The 22,104-nt window shown below is 44.2% G+C and overlaps 1 protein-coding gene across 2 annotated transcripts in view; it reads left to right on the top strand.

Annotated features, from left to right (window-relative positions):
- Positions 1-22,104, top strand: part of LOC112251656 (rho guanine nucleotide exchange factor 18) — a 113,519-nt gene that overhangs the window by 5,072 nt on the left and 86,343 nt on the right. The window contains exons 2-9 of one of the 2 annotated variants that reach the window (XM_042322549.1): positions 3,012-3,142; positions 3,691-4,211; positions 7,313-7,472; positions 7,722-7,839; positions 12,237-12,291; positions 14,152-14,229; positions 14,393-14,501; positions 15,308-15,485. In XM_042322549.1, the coding sequence (XP_042178483.1) occupies positions 3,012-3,142; positions 3,691-4,211; positions 7,313-7,472; positions 7,722-7,839; positions 12,237-12,291; positions 14,152-14,229; positions 14,393-14,501; positions 15,308-15,485 (1,350 nt within the window). Of the gene's footprint in view, positions 1-3,011; positions 3,143-3,690; positions 4,212-7,312; positions 7,473-7,721; positions 7,840-12,236; positions 12,292-14,151; positions 14,230-14,392; positions 14,502-15,304; positions 15,486-22,104 lie in introns of both variants that reach the window. The other variant, XM_042322548.1, reaches the window with a different exon arrangement.

The following is a 22,104-nucleotide window of genomic DNA, read 5'->3' as shown; positions in this document are numbered from 1 at the left end:
TAATAAGGTCGTCATAAACAATGATCATGGATCATTTTAGGGTCAAATAGGCAAGTCAACTGCCATACCAAGCCTGATTGAATCTGTTTCTTTATATTTTTTTTTGTCAGGTCATTGGTGATAAAATTGACTATGATGACTGTGTAGAAATGAGCAACCATCTTTGGGGTGTAGTTAACACTGTTAGCCACCATTTCCTTGTTTATACAGTCTCTGTCTGGACTCAACAGACACAGCATTGGGCATCAGTGTTTCTGAATGCATTGGCTCATTTGTGGCCCTATCAATATGAAGAGGCTGAGGAATGTCTACGTTGTTTCACATCAATAGATTTTTTTTTTCTCTCACCTAAATTAGCTTGGGGATTTGAACCAGCAACTTTCCGGTTACTGGCCCAATGCTGTTAACCTCCAGGTTAGCTGCCGCCCAACTCAATGGTTAAGAAATATAACTACTAAAATGCCATTATTAAAGGATCAGGTCAAAGTAGAGGAGAACAAATCAGTGTACAGAAACAAACAGGCTTTGAATAGTCTCTGTAATCCTTACAACACCACAACGCAGTGCTTCATACTCAACTATTACAACTGTAGTTAAACGTATTGCTAGTTGGTCAACAGCTCTCACTCGCCCTGTAGAGGTCTGTGTACTGTGTCGACACGGGGGGGTGAATACAGAACAGACAGACCTGGCTGGCGGTGATTGAGCCAAAGCACTCCAAGAGACTAGGAGGCCCTTTGTTTAATCTCCCTAGATGCATTAAAGATATGAGAGGCCAACCATAAAAGGCTATGGCTGCTGGTGCTACAAGCCTCAAACTAAAGCCCAAACCCAGGCAGGTTTACACTTAGCCAGTTGGATCTGGATGAAGCAAACACTTATTTTCTCTCTCTCCCTGTCTCTCTCTCTCTCTCTCTCTGTCTCTCTCTCTCTGTCTCTCTGTCTCTCTCTCTCTCTCTCTGTCTCTCTGTCTCTCTCTCTCTCTCTCTCTCTCTCTCTCTCTCTCTCTGTCTCTCTGTCTCTCTGTCTCTCTCTCTCTGTCTCTCTGTCTCTCTCTCTCTGTCTCTCTCTCTCTGTCTCTCTCTCTCTCTCTCTCTCTCTCATCAATGTTTATGAATGCATTGGCTCGTTTGTGGCCTATCAATTCTCTCTCTGTTTCTGTCTCTCTCTCTTTCACTCCGCTCTGTCTGTCTCGCTTTCTGTCTGTCTCTCTCTCTGTTTCTGTCTCTCTCTCTTTCACTCCGCTCTGTCTGTCTCTCTGTCTCGCTGTCTGTCTGTCTCTCTCTCTCTCTCTGTCGCCCGTCCGGGACATTGTCATTCCTCTGGCCCGAGAGAGTGATTTACGTTAGAAAATACATCCACGTTGCACTCAGCAATCACAACGATCATTTGTTGGCCATGCCGTTGGGGAGTAGAGAGGAGCAGAGAGCAGAGCCCTGGTTTATAGCATCACTAGGCAGGACGTGTGGAGTGGGTTGTTTCCAGTCTCCAGTGTGGCTGGGGTTTGTGTGGTCTGGTTTTCGTCTTTCCTGGGCTCAACACTATGGGACTTATCCCCAGTTCAGTTTAACCACAGAGCCTCTCCTCAGACTGGGGCTGGCTGTGTCTGAATGTGTCAACCGTCCAGTGGTCCCGGCAGCCTTTCTACAGATAGGCATCTCTGTGAGACTGAACATGAACAGCTCAGAGATCAAACTAATAACTTAGTAGACTAATAAGACATAATTGGCTGATAGTTAATAGTACACAGTAGCTTTGGTCATTTTGAATTACAGAAACACAAAAAGTTGTATGTTTGATCTGAAATATTACAGACCAATAGATACAATTGTATGAAAAATAATAATAAGCAGCTTTTTTTGCGTATGACATCATAACAAGTTGCCCGTGGCATCATAACAAGTTCCCCTTGGCAACGGTGGTTTGTGACATCACGTGAATATGTGAAGAATCTGTTTTATGCAACAGCAATGTAAAAGAGTTTTCACAGCTGGTCTGGGTTATGCCTGTTCTGGTACCTGTCTCTATACCCACAGGAGGTTGGTGGCACCTTAATTGAGGAGGACGGGCTCTTGGTAATGACAGGAGCGGAATCAGTGGAACGGTATTAAATACATCAAACACATGGTTTGCCGTTCCGTTCACTCTGTTCCAGACGTTATTATGAGCCGTCCTCCACTCAGCGGCCTCCAATGTCTGTATCTCATTGTTAGGGTTTACTGGTTCCTCTCATACTAATAACACACTCAAGGATGATTTCTATCTCAGTAAACCGATATCTGTACTTGGCCATATAATACCATTGTCAATCAATCAATCAATCAATCAAATGTATTTATAAAGCCCTTTTTACATCAGCTGATGTCACAAAGTGCTGTACAGAAACCCAGCCTAAAACCCCAAACAGCAAGCAATGCTGTAGAAGCACGGTGGCTAGGAAAAACTCCCTAGAAAGGCAGGAACCTAGGAATAAACCTGAAGAGGAACCAGGCTCTGATGCCTGACCTATAAGCCTATAGGGTTCAGGTATGAGTTGATTTTTGTCTCCATCTTCCTCACTTCCTTCCTCGTCACTCCTCACCTCTCCACCTGATAGCTGACGTATGATGAGCGTTCTGGCAAAAAATGGTTGCCATGCATCACCCTAATTAATTAGGCCTGAGAGCAATAACGAATGGAGGACGGAGGAACTGTTTGAAACACTGTGAGGATAGCCTTGCTATTAACGAATGGAGGACGGAGGAACTGTTTGAAACACCATGAGGAACGCCTTGCTCTTAATTCGTTAATAGCAAAGCTATCCTCACGGTGTTTCAAAAAGTTCCTCCGTCCTCCATTCATTAATAGCAAGGCTATCCTCATGCTGTCAGGGCATATACCTGTAGCACAGAGCACAGAACAGCTAGCTTGTTAAGGGGTTAAGTCATCATGGCTATGATTGATTGATTCATTGATTGATTGCTTGATTGATTGCTATCTGACACGACAGATGTGTTTTGTTCCTGTGGCAGGATCAGAAGGTAAGCCATGTTCTACCCTGCAGCCCTGTGTGAGTGCCTCAGAGGCATCCTCCTTGTCCTCGTCCCTGTCCCCAGCCTCCGTCGCTAAGGACGTCTTCTTCAACATCGCCACTGAGGAAAAGGTAGAAAGGCTTTCTTCTTCTATTCTCTGTCTTGCTTTCACACTCAGTGCATCCACATCTGAACGTGTCAAAACAACAAGCCCTAACTCCTCTCTCTCTCCCTCCACACTCTTTCCTCCCCCTCTCGCTCCCTCCCCCTCTCCCTCCACACTCTTTCCTCCCCCTCTCGCTCCCTCCCCTCTCCCTCCACACTCTTTCCTCCCCCTCTCGCTCCCTCCCCCTCTCCTTCCCTCCCTCCCCCCTCTCCTTCACTCCCTCCCCCTCTACCTACCTCCCTCCCTCCCCCTCTCCCCTTTCCTTCCCTCCCTCGCCTTCTCCCTCCCTCCCTCCCTCCCCTCTACCTACCTCCCTCCCCCCCCCCCTCTCCCCTTTCCTTCCCTCCCTCGCCTTCTCCTCCCCCCCCTCCCTCCCCCTCTACCTACCTACCTACCTCCCTCCCTCTCCCTCCCCCTTCTCTCCACTCTCCTTCCCTCCCTCTCCATCTCCCCCTCTTCCTCCCTCCCTCCCCCCCCTCTTCCTCCCTCCCCCCCCCTCCCTCCCTCCCCCAGGATGATGAAAGTGACTATGAGAACCCAAGCCTGGATGAGGATGTAGACAGCAGTGTGGAGGATCTGCTGGGTTTAAGCTGCTCCTTCATAGACTCAAACTATTACAAAGACCATAAAGGGGTACACTCTGTATCGGCTGCCCCAGAAACCAGCCCTTCTACCCTGGGCTTTCCCATTAGATATAGAGACAGTCCCCAGCACAGCTCCCAGCTCCATCCCAATCCACATCCCTATCAAGAGACTGAAAACAAATCCATACCCCATCACACTATTGTGGTCACCCAGTTCAACCCTAACATGTTGCAGTCAGGCAGTGCCATGGATGGCTATAACAGTGAGTCGGTGGACCCTGTGGACCCTGTGGGTGTGGTGAGCACTATGGTGAATCTGAATGGACCAGGAGGACAAGGAGACATGATGGATTCTGACAGAGAGAGCTTCCCTATCCTGATCAGGTCCATGTCTACATCACGCAGACACAGCTTGGGCATGCCCATGTCTCCCATCGACTTGGGGAGGAGGTAAGGCCCTCTCTCTCCACTCAAATATTTTTATTTATTTATTTAACCTTTTATTTAACTAGGCAAGTCAGTTAAGAACAAATTGTTATGTACAATGACGGCCTACCAAAAGGCAAAAGGCCTCCTGCAGGGACGGGGGCCTGGGATGAAAAAAAATAATTAATAAATACAATATAGATATAGGACAAAACACACATGTTAGATCAGTCTGTGTGAATGGTATGGTAACAACCTGTCTATTAGTGTAAGGGTTTTCTTCTGGTGAAAGAGAGGCGGACCAAAATGCAGCGTGGTGGTTATTCATGTCTTTAATAAAGACGACTATACATGAACAGACTAAACAAAACAAGAAAAGTGAAAACCTAAACAGTCCTATCTGGTGCAAACACAGAGACAGGAACAATCACCCACAAAACCCAACACAAAACAGGCTACCTAAATATGGTTCCCAATCAGAGACAATGACTAACACCTGCCTCTGATTGAGAACCATATCAGGCCAAACATAGAAATAGACAAACCAGACACACAACATAGAATGCCCACCCAGCTCACGTCCTGACCAACACTAAAACAAGGAAAACACATACGAACGATGGTCAGAACGTGACAATTAGTCTGATTATGTTAATCAATGATATAACTGTCGAAAAAAATCTTATGCTAATTGCTGTAAATTCCTTACATTTATCCCCCCCAAAAATGTAATAAACATGCTACATATGTAATTTTTCAAAAAATGTCCATAACATATCTGTATTAATAGTGGAATGATAGTGTTTCACAGTGTTACTTCCCCGCCAGTGTCTGACTGGCTGTCCACCAGCCGGTGGACTAAAACCGAAAGTAAAAAGGCTCAGGCAAGAGTCTGCACCGTGTCACTGTGAAAGGGGTTGTGGGGGAGGGGTATATTTGTTTTGACTGCAGCCTCCTGCTGTTGCAATTCACCTTGCTTCCAATTCTAAGAAATTCTAGGTGATGCAACTTTAATGTGTACTTCTGTAATGACAATATAAGGAAATGACTTCAGCAAAAAAAAATATATATATAGAATAATAATTATATTTAATGTAACTGTACAAAAGGCATGTTTTCAGGTATCTCTGTAGTTTGGTTTCTTACTTTAACATTTCACTTTCTTGACAACAAATAAGCCCTTTGGCTTAGACTAGAATTATCCCCAGTAACACGAGTGGTTCCATCTCGTAGGCCAGAGAACTTCTGCTTCTAGTTCTCTGTGTCCTTAAATGAGTTCTGAAAGTTCTCTTGTGGTTTATTCTGACACTTTGACACATAACAGCTTGGGTTAAAAATTGCAGTGTAGACAAGGCCACGATAAGATAAACGATTAATGAAACACCCAAACACCACAACAACATACATTTCCTCTTTCAAATTTCAAATTTCTTCCGCTCTTCAACTTTCCCACCTAGGTCCAAGAAGCTTCTAAACAGCTTCTTCCCCCAAGCCATAAGACTCCTGACTATTTGCATTGCCCCCCCCCCCCTTTTACGCTGCTGCTACTCTCTGTTTACTATCTATGCATAGTCACTTTAATAACTCTACCTACATGTACATATTACCTCAATTACTTCAACTAACCGGTGCCAGCGCACATTGACTTTGTACATAACCTCGCTATTGTTATTTTACTGCTACACTTGAATTATTTGTTACTTCTATTTCTTATTCTTTTTTCTTTTCTTATTGTTCTTATTGTTCTTAAAGCTGCATTGTTAGATAAGGGCTTGTATAAGTAAGCATTTCACTGTAAGGTCTGTTGTATTTGGCTCACGTGGCAAAAGACATTTATTTGACATGTAGCCCTTTCCCACCATATGTAGCCCTTTCCCACCATATGTAGCCCTTTCCCACCATATGTAGCCCTTTCCCACCATATGTAGCCCTTTCCCACCATATGTAGCCCTTTCCCACCATATGTAGCCCTTTCCCACATATGTAGCCCTTTCCCACCATATGTAGCCCTTTCCCACCATATGTAGCCCTTTCCCACCATATGTGCCCTTTCCCACCATATGTAGCCCTTTCCCACCATACAGCCCTTTCCCACCATATGTAGCCCTTTCCCACCATATGTAGCCCTTTCCCACCATATGTAGCCCTTTCCCACCATATGTAGCCCTTTCCCACCATATGTAGCCCTTTCCTGTAGTCAAATGACTTAGCAGCTTCATGTGTGGAATGTTATTCATGTTTTTCCTAATTTCATAATTAATCAACATTATTTTTTTTAAATCCGCCGAATATTCAGTGTTTCTATGTCAAACGGTTTTGTAAAATTTCAGTCTTCTGTGATGTATATAAAGTGTAGAATCGGGTTGCAAACTGAAAATTGGATTCAACTCTATTTATTTATTTTTATTTTACCTTTATTTAACTAGGCAAGTCAGTTAACAACAAATTCTTATTTTCAATGACGGCCTAGGAACAGTGGGTTAACTGCCTGTTCAGGGGCAGAATGACTGAAGACCTTGTCAGCTCGGGGGTTTGAACTCACAACTTTCCGGTTACTAGTCCAATGCTCTAACCACTAGGCGTCTTCTTTTTTTAAAGCCCATAACCATGTGTGTGAAGTGTATACTTTTGTTTCCAAGTAGACTTGTTTAAAACTACCCAGAAACACTCTGTGTGACCCTTATTTAGCCCACTGCAGTACATTGAAATAGCCATTGCGTTATAGAATGAGTCATCTGCTCTGGAGGACATCATTTTCACGTTCTCATAAGACATAAGACACTTAATAAATGTCATTTCCACTTGCCGTTTTATTTTAGGCACCAAAAGCCACCCTTAAATAATAATAAGTATAACAATAGATCAGTCTTGATACATCATGCAAAGTTGCAATAACAACCATGTCTTTATATTGCTGCTAGCATAAACAGCTCCTACACATGATCCTCTGTGGCCCAGTTGGTAGAGCATGGCGCTAGCGACGCCTGCGTCGCGGGTTTCCATTCCCGCTGGGGTCACCAATGCAAAAAAGAAATAAAAGAAATGTATGCACGCACTACTATAAGTCACTTTGGAGAAAAGCTAGTGGTGCCCGCTAAATGGAGTTGAATCATCTCTCTCTATAGGCTGAGCCTGGACGCCATAGACAGCGATGGAGAGAGGGATGACGCTCTCCTCTGCTCCTCCCACCTACAGGCTTTTATATACCCAGGATGCCCTGAGCAGGAAGTGGAGAAGTCAGATGGGACAGACCTCTCCAGATCTGAAGCCAAGGAGACAGAAACGGTATTGATGCCACACCACGGCCATACCTGGCGTGTTTTGAACAGTGCACTCAGCTTGGAGGGTATAAACATATGTTTAAAAAAAAATAGAAGATAACTAGTATAGTATGCACTAAGTACTGTGATTTCACTCTTCTCTACAAAAAAAACTCAACAAAAGAAACAAAGTAATATGTTTTCAATCAACCAACTTGGTAAAATAAAGGTAAATAACATATAAATAAATACATTATGTCTGACATCATTGTAGGAGGAGTGCAGTCGGTCTGGAAGGACATACTCCAGAACAGAGATTCTGGCCACAGATGAGCACATTCACGTCGCACACGTGTCTCACGTAGTGGAGACATCGAAGAGGGCAGCAGGAGGTCAGTGTGTAGAGTAAGCTGCCGTTGACCCCCCCCACCCCCCACCCCCCCCACCCCTCCCCTGTACCCCCAGAGGGCCACAGACCAACATCCTGCTGTCAGAATGTATGAACTGAACATAACAGAATGAGACTGTGGGAGGCCAAAGCTCAGTCAATCACCCCCCCCCAACCTCCCACCCCCACCATAAAGAAATTCATTATTTTACTCTTCATCTTTTACATAAAGGGTGATTCCATGCCAGCATGACCCGACAATATTTTTGGTATGTCAGATTGTTCTCAGATAGAAACTTTATTGGGAGGAAGGATGTTTAACATGCGTTTTAAATTTCTATCACAAACCAAATGATACAGACAACATGTTAGAGTCATTATAGTGCTTATAGTGAACACTACCATAAGGAACAACATGTTGGAGTCATTATACTCCTTATAGTGTACACTACCATAAGGAACAACATGTTGGAGTCATTATACTCCTTATAGTGAACACTACCATACGGAACAACATGTTAGAGTCATTATACTCCTTATAGTGAACACTACCATAAGGAACAACATGTTGGAGTCATTATACTCCTTATAGTGAATACTACCATACGGAACAACATGTTAGAGTCATTATACTCCTTATAGTGAACACTACCATAAGGAACAACATGTTGGAGTCATTATACTCCTTATAGTGAACACTACCATACGGAACAACATGTTAGAGTCATTATACTCCTTATAGTGAACACTACCATACGGAACAACATGTTAGAGTCATTATACTCCTTATAGTGAACACTACCATACGGAACAACATGTTAGAGTCATCATACTCCTTATAGTGAATACTACCATAAGGAACAACATGTTAGAGTCATTATACTCCTTATAGTGTACACTACCATAAGGAACAACATGTTAGAGTCATTATACTCCTTATAGTGAACACTACCATAAGGAACACCATATAAAAGGGTACTTTTGAGATTTAATGTTGAATACATTTCATGTGGAAAATTGTATTTCAGAATGTAGCAATATTGGTTTAGAGCACACTATATTAGGAGTATAAAAACACCAAGATGTTGTCTGTATCATGTACGTTTCACACATCAGAGTTTTTCGGAATCGGTACAGCCAGCTGGTTTCTTCACGCATCGCGCCGACAGAAACAAGCATCTTTCTGGTAAGAAGAGGGGCGGGGGGGGTATGCCTTATGATTAACGAGACGTGGTGTGATCATAACAACATATAGGAACTCTAAGTCTTTTTGTTCTGTTCACCTGACTTAGAATTCCTCACAATCAAATGTAGACCGCATTATCTACCAAGAGAATTCTCTTTGATTATAATCACAGCCGCATATATTCCACCCCAAGCAGACACATTGACGGCCCTGAACGAACTTTATTTGACTCTTTGTAAACGGAAAACACATCCTGAGGCTGCATTCATTGTTTCTGGGGATTTTAACAAAGCTATTCTGAAAACAAGATTCCCTAAATTCTATCAGCATATAGATTGTGCTACCAGGGCTGGTAAAACCCTGGATCATTGTTATTCTAACTTCATATAAGGCCCTCCCCCGCCCTCCTTTTGGAAAAGCTGACCACGACTCCATTTTGTTGCTTCCAGCCTATAGACAGAGACTAAAACAGGATGGCCCCTGCGCTCAGGTCTGTTCAACGCTGGTCCGACCAATCTAATTCCACGCTTCAAGATTGCTTCGATCACGTGGACTGGGATATGTTCCCGCAACATTGACGAATACTCTGATTCGGTGAGCGAGTTCATCAAGTGCATCGGCGATGTTGTACCCACAGCAACTATTAAAACATTCCCAAACCAGAAACCGTGGATTGATGGCAGCATTCGCGCGAAACTGAAAGCGCGAACCACTGCTTTTAACCAGGGCAAGGTGACCGGAAACATGACCGAATACAAACAGTGTAGCTATTCCCTCCACAAGGCAATCAAACAAGCTAAGCGTCAGTATAGAGACAAAGTAGAGTCGCAATTCAACGGCTCAGACACAAGAGGAATGTGGCAGGGTCTACAGTCAATCACGGATTACAAAAAGAAAACCAGCCCCGTCGCAGACCAGGATGTCTTGCTCCCAGACAGACTAAACAACTTCTTTGCTCGCTTTGAGAACAATACAGTGCCACTGACACGGCCCGCTACCAAAACCTGTGGACTCTCCTTCACTGCAGCCGACGTGAGTAAAACATTTAAACGTGTTAACCCTCGCAAGGCTGCAGGCCCAGACGGCATCCCCAGCCGCGTCCTCAGGGAATGCGCAGACCAGCTGGCTGGTGTGTTGACGGACATATTCAATCAATCCTTATCCCAGTCTGCTGTTCCCACATGCTTCAAGAGGGCCACCATTGTTCCTGTTCCCAAGAAAGCTAAGGTAACTGAGCGAAACGACTACCGCCCTGTAGCACTCACTTCCGTCATCATGAAGTGCTTTGAGAGACTAGTCAAGGACCCTATCACCTCCACCCTACCTGACACCCTAGACCCACTCCAATTTGCTTACCGCCCCAATAGGTCCACAGACGACGCAATCGCAACCACACTGCACACTGCTCTAACCCAGCTGGACAAGAGGAAGACCTATGTGAGAATGCTGTTCATCGACTACAGCTCAGCATTTAACAACATAGTACCCTCCAAACTCGTCATCAAGCCCGAGACCCTGGGTCTCAACCCCGCCCTGTGCAACTGGGTACTGGACTTCCTAACGGGCCGCCCCCAGGTGTTGAGGGTAGGTAACAACATCTCCACCCCGCTGATCCTCAACACTGGGGCCCCACAAGGGTGCGTTCTGAGCCCTCTCCTGTACTCCCTGTTCACCCACGACTGCGTGGCCATGCACGCCTCCAAATCAATCATCAAGTTTGCAGACGACACTACAGTGGTAGGCTTGATTACCAACAACGACGAGACGACCTACAGGGAGGAGTTGAGGGCCCTCGGAGTGTGGTGTCAGGAAAATAACCTCACACTCAACATCAACAAAACAAAGGAGATGATTGTGGACTTCAGGAAACAGCAGAGGGAGCACCCCCCTATCCACATCGACGGGACAGTAGTGGAGAGGGTAGTACGTTTTAAGTTCCTCGGCGTCCACATCACGGACAAACTGAATTGGTCCACCCACACAGACAGTGTCGTGAAGAAGGCGCAGCAGCGCCTCTTCAACCTCAGGAGGCTGAAGAAATTCGGCTTGTCTCCAAAAGCATTCACAAACTTTTACAGATGCAAACTTTTTCACTGTCTGGTACGGAAACTGCTCCGCCCACAACCGTAAGGCTCTCCAGAGGGTAGTGAGGTCTGCACAACGCATCACCGGGGGCAAACTACCTGCCCTCCAGGACACCTACACCACCCGATGTCACAGGAAGGCCATAAAGATCATCAAGGACAACAACCACCCGAGCCACTGCCTGTTCACCCCGCTATCATCCAGAAGGCGAGGTCAGTACAGGTGCATCAAAGCTGGGACCGAGAGTATGAAAAACAGCTTCTATCTCAAGGCCATCAGACTGTTAAACAGCTACCACTAACATTGAGTGGCTGCTGCCAACACACTGTCAATGACACTGACTCAACTCCAGACACTTTAATAATGGAAAATTGATGTAAAAAATGTATCACTAGCCACTTTAAACAATGCTACTTAATATAATGTTTACATACCCTACATTACTTATCTCATATGTATATACTGTACTCTATACCATCTACTGCATCTTGCCTATGCCGTTCTGTACCATCACTCATTTATATATTTTTATGTACATATTCTTCATCCCTTTACACTTGTGTGTATAAGGTAGTTGTTGTGGAATTGTTAGGTTAGATTACTCGTTGGATATTACTGCATTGTTGGAACTAGAAGCACAAGCATTTCGCTACACTCGCATTAACATCTGCTAACCACGTGTATGTGACAATAAAAATGTAATGTAAAATGTAAGGACACCAAGATGTCGTCTCTATCATGTACGGTCCACACATCATAGAGTTTTACAGTAGAAGGACACCAAGATGTCGTCTGTATCATGTAGGGTCCACACATCATAGAGTTTTACAGTAGTAGGACACCAAGATGTCATCTGTATCATGTAGGGTTCACAGGTCATGGAGTCTTACAGGGGGCGTTGTATAGGTCTAAAAAGAGCCTAAAATGGCCACTTTCATCATGATTTTCACAAAAAAATAGTTCATGATAGAAATTTAAAAAGCATGTCAAACATCCTTCCCCCCCAATACATTTTTAATGTGAGAATTTCCAGACCAACCTGAGATACCCCAAATGTTTTTGGGCCATGCTGACATGGAATCGCCCATAACATGGTTTGCCATTGTTTTAGTGCTACTGTTGTATTGCAGAGGAGCTGGACCCAGAGGAACCCAACTTGCACACTGCAGAAGGACAGACTCATATGTAAGTTAGTTAACAGTCAAATGTATGTTTACAGTGTGTCCTGGAAGGTTGCAACTTATTTTCTCTCTCTCTCTCAACCTTTCCCTCTCTCTTCCTCTCTTCCTCTCCCTCTCTCTTCTCTCTCTCTCTCTCTCTCTCTCTCTCAACCTTTCCCTCTCTCTTCCTCTCGTCCTCTCCCTCTCTCTTCCTCTCTCTCTCTCTCTCTCAACCTTTCCCTCTCTCCCTTTCCCTCTCTCTTCCTCTCTTCCTCTCCCTCTCTCTTCTCTCTCTCTCTCTCTCTCAACCTTTCCCTCTCTCCCTTTCCCTCTCTCTTCCTCTTCCTCTCCCTCTCTTCTCTCTCTCTCTCTCTCTCTCTCTCTCTCTCTCTCAACCTTTCCCTCTCTCTTCCTCTCTTCCTCTCCCTCTCTCTTCCTCTCCCTCTCTCTTCCTCTCGCTCTCTCTCTCTCTCTCTCTCTCTCCCCTCTCTCTCTCTCTCTCTCTCAACCTTTCCCTCTCTCTTCCTCTCCTCTCTCTTCCTCTCTCCTCTCTCTCTCTCTCTCTCTCCCTTTCTCTCTCTCTCTCTCTCTCTCTCTCTCTCCTCTCCCTCCCTCTCTCCCTTTCTCTCTCTCTCTCTCCCTCTCCCTCCCTCCCTCCCTCCCTCCCTCCCTCCCTCCCTCCCTCCCTCCCCTCCCTCTCTCCCTTTCCCCCCTCTCTCTCTCTCTCTCTCCTTGGCTCAGACCAACACCTCTGTAAACTTTTGTTTCCTTCGGCATTGACATTGTGTACTTATTTTTAGGTATAGTAATTTACATGAAACGCTGCTGGATTAACTTACATACAAATCCCTTTTTGAAAGGTATGTTTGTGTACTGCATTCCACCCCTCCTCTTCTTCAGTGCAGCCAACTCCCACAGAGTCTACAGGGCTTTCCCTGTTCCCGTTTTGACATCTCTGCTCCATGTCGTATGTCTTCAGACTGTTCCTCCTCCAGTCCTCTCTCTCCCAGCTCCTTAGATGGCCCCTTCGCGCCTGTCTGTGTATGTTTGTGTGTGTGTTTGTGTATGCTCTGTGTGTGTGAGGGAAGGCATGCGTGCAGATGTGCGTGCGTGTGTGTGTGTATGTATGTGTGTGAGTGTGTCTCTAAATCACACATCCATTCAGTCTGACACTCAGCGCTCGCTACCCCCAGGCCCAGACCCATTGTCAGTCTCAGTGTCTTGTTTGTCTTAGGCTGATGATACAAAAAGTTCTGCAAGAGCTCAAGCAGTACCACGGGTAAGTAAACAGGCCAAGGAGGCCTGCTTGGCCCTGATGCACCCCCATCCCATCGAATCCTATAGCCTAGCAGAGCAGGGCTGGATAGAAGCATGGGGAAACCACTGGCCTTTGCAGTGTTTGTTTGCGTATGTGTGAAAAGGCTGACTCAATGGTGTGGAATTAGCATGCGCTTATGCTAGGTTACTCTGGGTGGGTGACAGCATCTGGTTCTGTACAGCGACAGCCTTGGTTCTGCACAGCGACAGTCTTGGTTCTGTACAGCGACAGCCTTGGTTCTGTACAGCGACAGCCTTGGTTCTGTACAGCGACAGTCTTGGTTCTGTACAGCGACAGCCTTGGTTCTGTACAGCGACAGCCTTGGTTCTGTACAGCGACACAGTTTTTGATGAAGATGTATTTTGGTTTTTAACTTTAACTGCATGGCCACCTGATTAGAGCTTTTCCTCTGTTTGTGAACTTACCTGAGAATGACATTCATCTGCCTGGATGAAGCGTGACCACAGGCTGTAGTCGCCTATTGTTATGCTCAATGTTTATCTCAATAGTAAAGCGCTGTGTTATTGAACCGGAGTAACTGTCCAACCGATGTCTTCTCCTCCACAGAGCCAGGCAGAGGACCACAAGGCCAGAGGGGAAGGAGACTGGAAGTAGTGTCACCTGGTATGAATTTCTCTCCAACGAGTAAGTCGTCCATGGCCAGAGGATTTCACACTCATTTTAGTTTACACGTTTATGGAGGTTGACATTTCTTCTTTTACTCTGAAAATTCATTTCATATTAGTTTGTAATTTAATTGATCACTTGGGCCACGTCTGCCATCAATCATTTGTCTTCTACTTGGTAGAAATGAGGAAGAAGAGGACCGAACAGAGAAAGTGGAAAAGGGGACCAAAGTGAAGCGCACCCTGAGCTCGCTTAGGAGCAGAATGACTGGCTCATTCAACAAAGACAAGGTGAACCAAAACAACACATGATGTACTGTATATACACACACACACTCAACATATTAGTACTGTGTATATACACACACACACACTCAACATATTAGTACTGTGTATATACACACACACACACACACACACACACACACACACACTCAACATATTAGTACTGTGTATATACACACACACACACTCAACATATTAGTACTGTGTATATACACACACACACACTCAACATATTAGTACTATGTATATACACACACACACACTCAACATATTAGTACTGTGTATATACACACACACACACACACACTCAACATATTAGTACTGTATATATACACACACACACTCAACATATTAACAACTGGTTAGGGTGTGGTGTGAGCTTGCATGATAAGTAGTAGCTGTGTGAGCATTGAGCAACTTTTTTGATAACTTGGGAATAACTAGTCTGTTACTGTCCCATGTTTGTTACATTGCCCACATTGCCTTTTTAGCTAGGATACGTTGATGTCAACATCATGTCATTATAAGGATCAAATCCTCGGGGTGTTAGGCAACATTACTGTCAGTCAGTGATGTGAAAGCTATTGTTCATTTACATCCTAATGTCATCATTTTAGTGTGTGGGAACAGAATGTCTCTTTTCATCCTAATCTTCTGAGTCAGCCCTGTTGTCCTGTTATATTACCCATTGATACAGTCACTTCTTATGTTGTATTAAAAAACAAATCACCACAGTACAGTATTAAAAGTACAGTGTCAAAGATGAAAGCTGACATTATTTTCTCCCTGTTTCTCTTTCGTTCTCCCAGCAGGGTAAGAACCGAGAGAAAGAGCAGCAGAAGGGGAAGGAGAGGGAACTCAAAGAGAAAGAGAAACTGCATCACAGTAGTAGCAGTGGACATAATTTGGTGCCAGGCTCCTTCTCCAGCTGTGCCACCTGCTCACTGTGCAGTAAGGCCCTGCAGAAAAAGCATGGTCTGCAGTGCCTGAGTGAGTAAGACACTAACTAACACACTCTAACATAGTGTACACTCGGCCTTCACACACTCTTCAAGTGTACCTCACACACTTTCCCCACTGGAAACAATCAACGTTGTTTCCACATTTTATGTCGACTTATCTTCCTTTTTTCTACCCAAATTCAATGAGGCTCGTTTTTTTATTTTTTTATTTATGGGTCCAAAGTTTGTGTCCAGTGGAACCTACTACTCTCTGTTCATGACTTATAATCAACACACTCCTCTGCTCCTTTCTTAGACAACTATGCAAGTGTTTCGTTTCACTTCCTGTTGATAGCATATGCTTGTGTAATGGAGGAAGGACATAGATGGCCAAGCTGCAAAGTCAAAATAGGCTCTACATCATCAAAACAAATGTATGAAAGCTAAAATATGCTTTTTGGTCTCAATTTATGGTGTAGGTAAGACATAAGGTTAGCAGTGTGGTTAAGGTTAGGGTTAGGTTTAAAATACGATAAAAAAAAAAAAGAGGAATTGTAGAACTAGGCGGGGCTTCTGACTTTGCAACTTGGTCAGATAGTAACAACCATCTCTGTCACACAGAACCTTGAACTGGTTACATGGACAGTTGGAGTGAATCCAGAACAAATACATTTACTTGAACTGTCAGGTCATGTGCACACCATTCTGTCTGTTTGGTCTTTACAGTACCTGTCCTCCCAAGTTTTGCCGTAAACACTGAGAACATCAAACTGCTGCAAAGGCAAAACAAGGCGTTGCAGTCAATACTTTTTTTACGTGACTGTTTCAACTGTTAACATGATATTTAGGGCCACTAGGAAAGTATCTGGTAACAAAGGCAGTTTTATGGCACTTAACTTTGTAGAATTCTACAGAACTGGTAACTACCAAAGAGATGAACACGTAATTCATACCTCCATTACTGTGTAATTGCTATTTCCCCATGTACTTTCTGAGTAAATGCCTGGAATGTTCTGTACCGTCAGTAAGATACATTTCTGCTACCAGATAATGTTTACAGCTACAATAGAAGTACAGAATGTTTCACCACCAATGGGGCTTCTCCCTCTGACACTCTTTCCTCACCCCTGTGCGGTAGCAGTCCAGACGATAAGATGTATTAACACAGGAAGTGATTTCAACACCAATGGGGCTTCTCCCTCTGACACTCTTTCCTCACCCCTGTGCGGTAGCAGTCCAGACGATAAGATGTATTAACACAGGAAGTGATTTCAACACCAATGGGGCTTCTCCCTCTGACACTCTTTCCTCACCCCTGTGCGGTAGCAGTCCAGACGATAAGATGTATTAACACAGCGAGTGATTTCAGTGCCAATAGAAACTGTATTTTGAATTCCATAATTAAAAAGATATGATATATTTCATGATTTGAAACTGCATAGACTTAATATTGAATTCAAATACAATTTCTGTTGGCACTGGAATCACTCCATTATGTAGCCTGATGATTAAGTAGCCCTGTCTTTGTTGTGGGGTGAGGCAGTGTCAGCAGATGATAGGGCAATGCAACACTAAACACACGCAGACAGGAGAGGAGTAGAACAATGGTCTAATACCAGTGTATGAGGGAGGTGGTTTTAAATGTTGTTTTTAAATCACTCCCACATAACAGCCTTTTCTTTGGACGTTGACATGGACATACGGATACAACAGTATAGCCGTTAAGGGAAAAGGATGACTGAGATATTAACACCAAACAGAGCAGAGGGGCTTCTTATTGAATGACTTGCCCTGGGACCCAGTGGAATACTGTGTCACCCACAGACACTTATTATCACTATTTCACCCAACCGCATGCTCTTTACGTTTGGGTGGCCCAAGTAATGGCCTGAGACAAAATCCTAACCTCTTGGAATAACAAGGACAGAACCCACAGGGAAAGGTATGTCAGTCACTGAATTTAATCTTTAAACCAAAATATACTCTCTCTCTGTTTTTACGAATGTAATTGAGCTGCGGTTGAAGTAGAACTCCCCTGGCTGCAAATAAGGGAGGGTGTTTGTTTACAGAGGGTGTTTGTTTACAGAGGGTGTTTGTTTACAGAGGATGTTTGTTTACAGAGGATGTTTGTTTACGTACTGCTTTGTTCCTTTGTTATTATTATATTGAAGGAGTTGAGACAAAACGTGTTAACCTCTTACCACACACACACTGTGTGTGTCCCCTTCCCTCTTACCACACACACACTGTGTGTGTCCCCTTCCCTCTAACCACACACACACTGTGTGTGTCCCCTTCCCTCTTACCACACACACACACTGTGTGTGTCCCCTTCCCTCTTACCACACACACACTGTGTGTGTCCCCTTCCCTCTAACCACACACACACTGTGTGTGTCCCCTTCCCTCTTACCACACACACACACTGTGTGTGTCCCCTTCCCTCTAACCACACACACACACTGTGTGTGTCCCCTTCCCTCTTACCACACACACACACTGTGTGTGTCCCCTTCCCTCTTACCACACACACACACTGTGTGTGTCCCCTTCCCTCTTACCACTGTGTGTGTCCCCTTCCCTCTTACCACACACACACACACTGTGTGTGTCCCCTTCCCTCTTACCACACACACACACACACTGTGTGTGTCCCCTTCCCTCTTACCACACACACACACTGTGTGTGTCCCCTTCCCTCTTACCACACACACACTGTGTGTGTCCCCTTCCCTCTTACCACACACACACACTGTGTGTGTCCCCTTCCCTCTTACCACACACACACACTGTGTGTGTCCCCTTCCCTCTTACCACACACACACTGTGTGTGTCCCCTTCCCTCTTACCACACACACACATTGTGTGTCCCCTTCCCTCTTACCACACACACACTGTGTGTGTCCCCTTCCCTCTTACCACACACACACATTGTGTGTCCCCTTCCCTCTTACCACACACACACTGTGTGTGTCCCCTTCCCTCTTACCACACACACACACACACTGTGTGTGTCCCCTTCCCTCTTACCACACACACACACACACTGTGTGTGTCCCCTTCCCTCTTACCACACACACACACACTGTGTGTGTCCCCTTCCCTCTTACCACACACACACACACACTGTGTGTGTCCCCTTCCCTCTTACCACACACACACACTGTGTGTGTCCCCTTCCCTCTTACCACACACACACACACACTGTGTGTGTCCCCTTCCCTCTTACCACACACACACACACACTGTGTGTGTCCCCTTCCCTCTTACCACACACACACACTGTGTGTGTCCCCTTCCCTCTTACCACACACACACACACACTGTGTGTGTCCCCTTCCCTCTTACCACACACACACACACACTGTGTGTGTCCCCTTCCCTCTTACCACACACACACACTGTGTGTGTCCCCTTCCCTCTTACCACACACACACTGTGTGTGTCCCCTTCCCTCTTACCATAGAATTATTAGCTCAAGTTCAAACGCCATTGTTTGAAACTGTAGGTAGGTCCTCAAGCCACACATCACTTATCGTATCTAGTGCCCAGCTACTGGATAGAACGACATTTGGGTCTGTCTTTTTTGTGTGTATACGTTAATGTCACATCTCGTGTTAATGGAATTCACAGACCCTTCTCTTCGCACACATGGTCTGCAGTGATTAGTTGGGAGGGGAATCCTCTGGAAAACAGTGTGACTGTAAACACATGGGCAAACACTATCAAACTCTCTCACTCATGGGTTTTTCATTGTTAAACTGCATGGGGAACTTGTAGTCTCAGTGTCCATTTCATATTATACTATATTTTCACTCTGCAATGAGGAAACTACTGCCTGGTCTCTTTTATTCAGTTCATTGTCTAGGAGACATAATATATAGCTACAGTATATAGTTTACTGTTGTACATTATCCTAAATTAAACTCTTAAAGGGCTTGAAGTGTTTACAGACCTGAGTAGAGCGACAAAGCCCACGATCACCTAAAAACAGGCATAAATCGGACAGCAGGACAAGACTGCTGGGGAATATTATGAATGACAGTTTACTTTAGTTGGCTTATTAAGCATGAAACAAATCATACTGATATATCTCACAAGGCACCAAATAATCAGGATGCTTAGGACTGGGCTGCCTTATGATTCAACACTAACCAGTGACAGACAGGCAGCAGGCGGTAGTGCAAAACACACTCACACACATGCAAGCAGGCAGCCAGGCATACACACACACACACACACACACACACACACACACACACACACACACACACACACACACACACACACACACACACACACACACACACATACATAAACACAGGACATAAAGACATACTGTGGCATGACTTACATTTGAGTAAAGATATTACATCTTTTTTTTTTTGTTGGAATCTTCTAAAACACTACAAGCCAAATGAATTCAACTCCAACCTCCTCCAAATGGTTAACAAATGCAGGAAAAATAAACAACCATCATTAATGGCCTACTTATTGGCGTGAGAAAAGAAGTGAGTGTCCCTTTAATTCTGAACCCAAGCCTAGGATAATCAGCCTGTGGAATGCGTCGTTTGTAAACCAGGGATTGTTCCCATAATTCTTGCTTGTTGGAGAGTGTAGGGAAGCCGAGCTGGACGGAGAAAACAGTGGGAATATACTGATTTTACACGACATACCGATTTCTTTTGAATTAGATCACAGACTTGTGTTGTTTCTTTCACGGTAAGCTCTCGAACAAAACAGGTGGATGCGCCGTTTTTCTTTTCTCTCTCTCTCTCTCACTTGTTGCTGAGATCTACTTAGATGCTACAGTAGTTAGCTAACCAGTATGCTAAGGTAGTTGACCGGTAAATTAGCCATCTATAGGCCAGCTAGCTAGCTAACTAACTGATAAAGGTACAGAGTTCAGAGACCAAATACACGTAGAGATGTTTCAAGTAGCTAGCTACCTGCAGACCTGAAATGCTGAAATGTATTTCAATGCTGTATTTAAATAGGTTGGTTTAGCTAGGTAGCTTGATATCCAAGTTAAGAGCTAATTACAGTAGCTAACTTAGCGAGCTAAGTATGCCAGCTAAGCTAGTTAGCTACAGTCCTATAGAACATAAACAAGCTAAGTTAGATTGAACACCAATTAGCTGTAATTTGCTACTGTTCCTTACAACGTAGATTTGTGATTTGAGATCCTCTTGCAAACAGGTGATCGAGCTAAGTTTACTACTAAACGTTATCTAGTATCTGTTTTTACTAGAAAGTCAATCGTCTAGCTATCTACAGCAAGTGAGAGCTAATTATCTCATAGTTTTGTTTAGCTTTTAGCAAATATAGCAAGCCATTTTTCAATTGAGTTTAACAGTAACTACATATACTTATGTTTCAATAATGTACTATATTGCTTATTGTTTACTCTCAAACTACTACCAAGTAAGCCTACCTAACAATGTCATTGCCTACAATATGCAGGCTTATCCCTCATGGTTTGTTTATATTTTTGCCTGTTAATTTTTAAAATTTTATTTAAAATATCCTTCTGAAAATCACTGCTAAACTGCATTGTAACTTTCTTAGATCAAAATATAATCTCAAACAAATGCACTATTTCATAGGTATATCAGTAACGTTATATCTCAAACGAATGCACTACAGCATAAGTATATCATCAATATTTGGCGTGCTTCATTTGGGAGTGAAACATGGATGGTTCCTTGTCCCATTTCTTCAAACACTGCAGTACATAAGCCCAGGTCTGGACTAGGTGGTCACATTTCCCACCAACCTCTCTTAGTTCTCTGAGCTCACTGGGTCGGGGTCACATGGTAATAATTGTGCTTGGCAGGTCTGCCAGTGTATAACAGCTCACCCCAGTGCCTCTGAGTCTACCCCTGTTAGGACACTGCTTCTCCACGCCTGACTGACCACCCTTCTACCCTGCCTCTACCCAGGGATGAGTCAGGTGCACTGAACAGGCTATGCTACTCAGTCAGGGCAGACCAGCTTCCTCTCACCAAGTTCCTATTCAGTAGGTTGGCATATTTTAGAAAGCTGCAGATGGACAATATATTATGGAAAGAACAGTTTTCTGTGTTGTGGAATATGAACTTGTTTTGATGCATTGGGGCAATATTAGGCTAAGAAACAAAAACTGTTTTGAAACTTGTTTGGCTAACGATGTCATGTGATCTTTAGTGCTGAGGCTTCTGTCCTGGGATAACTGAATTAGCCTAGACCTAGGTCAGGTGCACAGACGGTTGTCAGCAGCGCAGCAGAAGTAGACGACGTAGCCCACGGAAGTGGTTTCTCTCAGTCGGTATTAGATGTGTCATTTTGTAACATTTATGAGTCAAATCATTCCAACAGCCGTCTGTACGACGACTGCAGGACCTGACGTATGTTAGAAAATTGGAGTGCTGCTGTGGGTAGATTGTTTAAGATGTCAGTGTGAATATATATATATATATTATACATACACACACACTTGATGGTGTTAATTGGTTACTTTTGGGTGAGGCTGTACTATCAGGTGAGAAGCTTGGCTTCCCATCCCTAGCCCCTCCCCTATCTATCTTCATGCCAGAAAGTTCAATTGACTCCTGTGCTACAAATAAAACTAACAGTAAATACCAAACTGACAAATATGTCTAGGCCTTGTGCTTATTAAACATTATGTA

The sequence above is a fragment of the Oncorhynchus tshawytscha genome, linkage group LG05, assembly GCF_018296145.1.
Source record: "Oncorhynchus tshawytscha isolate Ot180627B linkage group LG05, Otsh_v2.0, whole genome shotgun sequence".
Lineage (NCBI taxonomy): Eukaryota > Metazoa > Chordata > Actinopteri > Salmoniformes > Salmonidae > Oncorhynchus > Oncorhynchus tshawytscha.
Note: the sequence above shows the minus strand (reverse complement) of the source record. Positions and strands in the feature narration are given on the sequence as shown.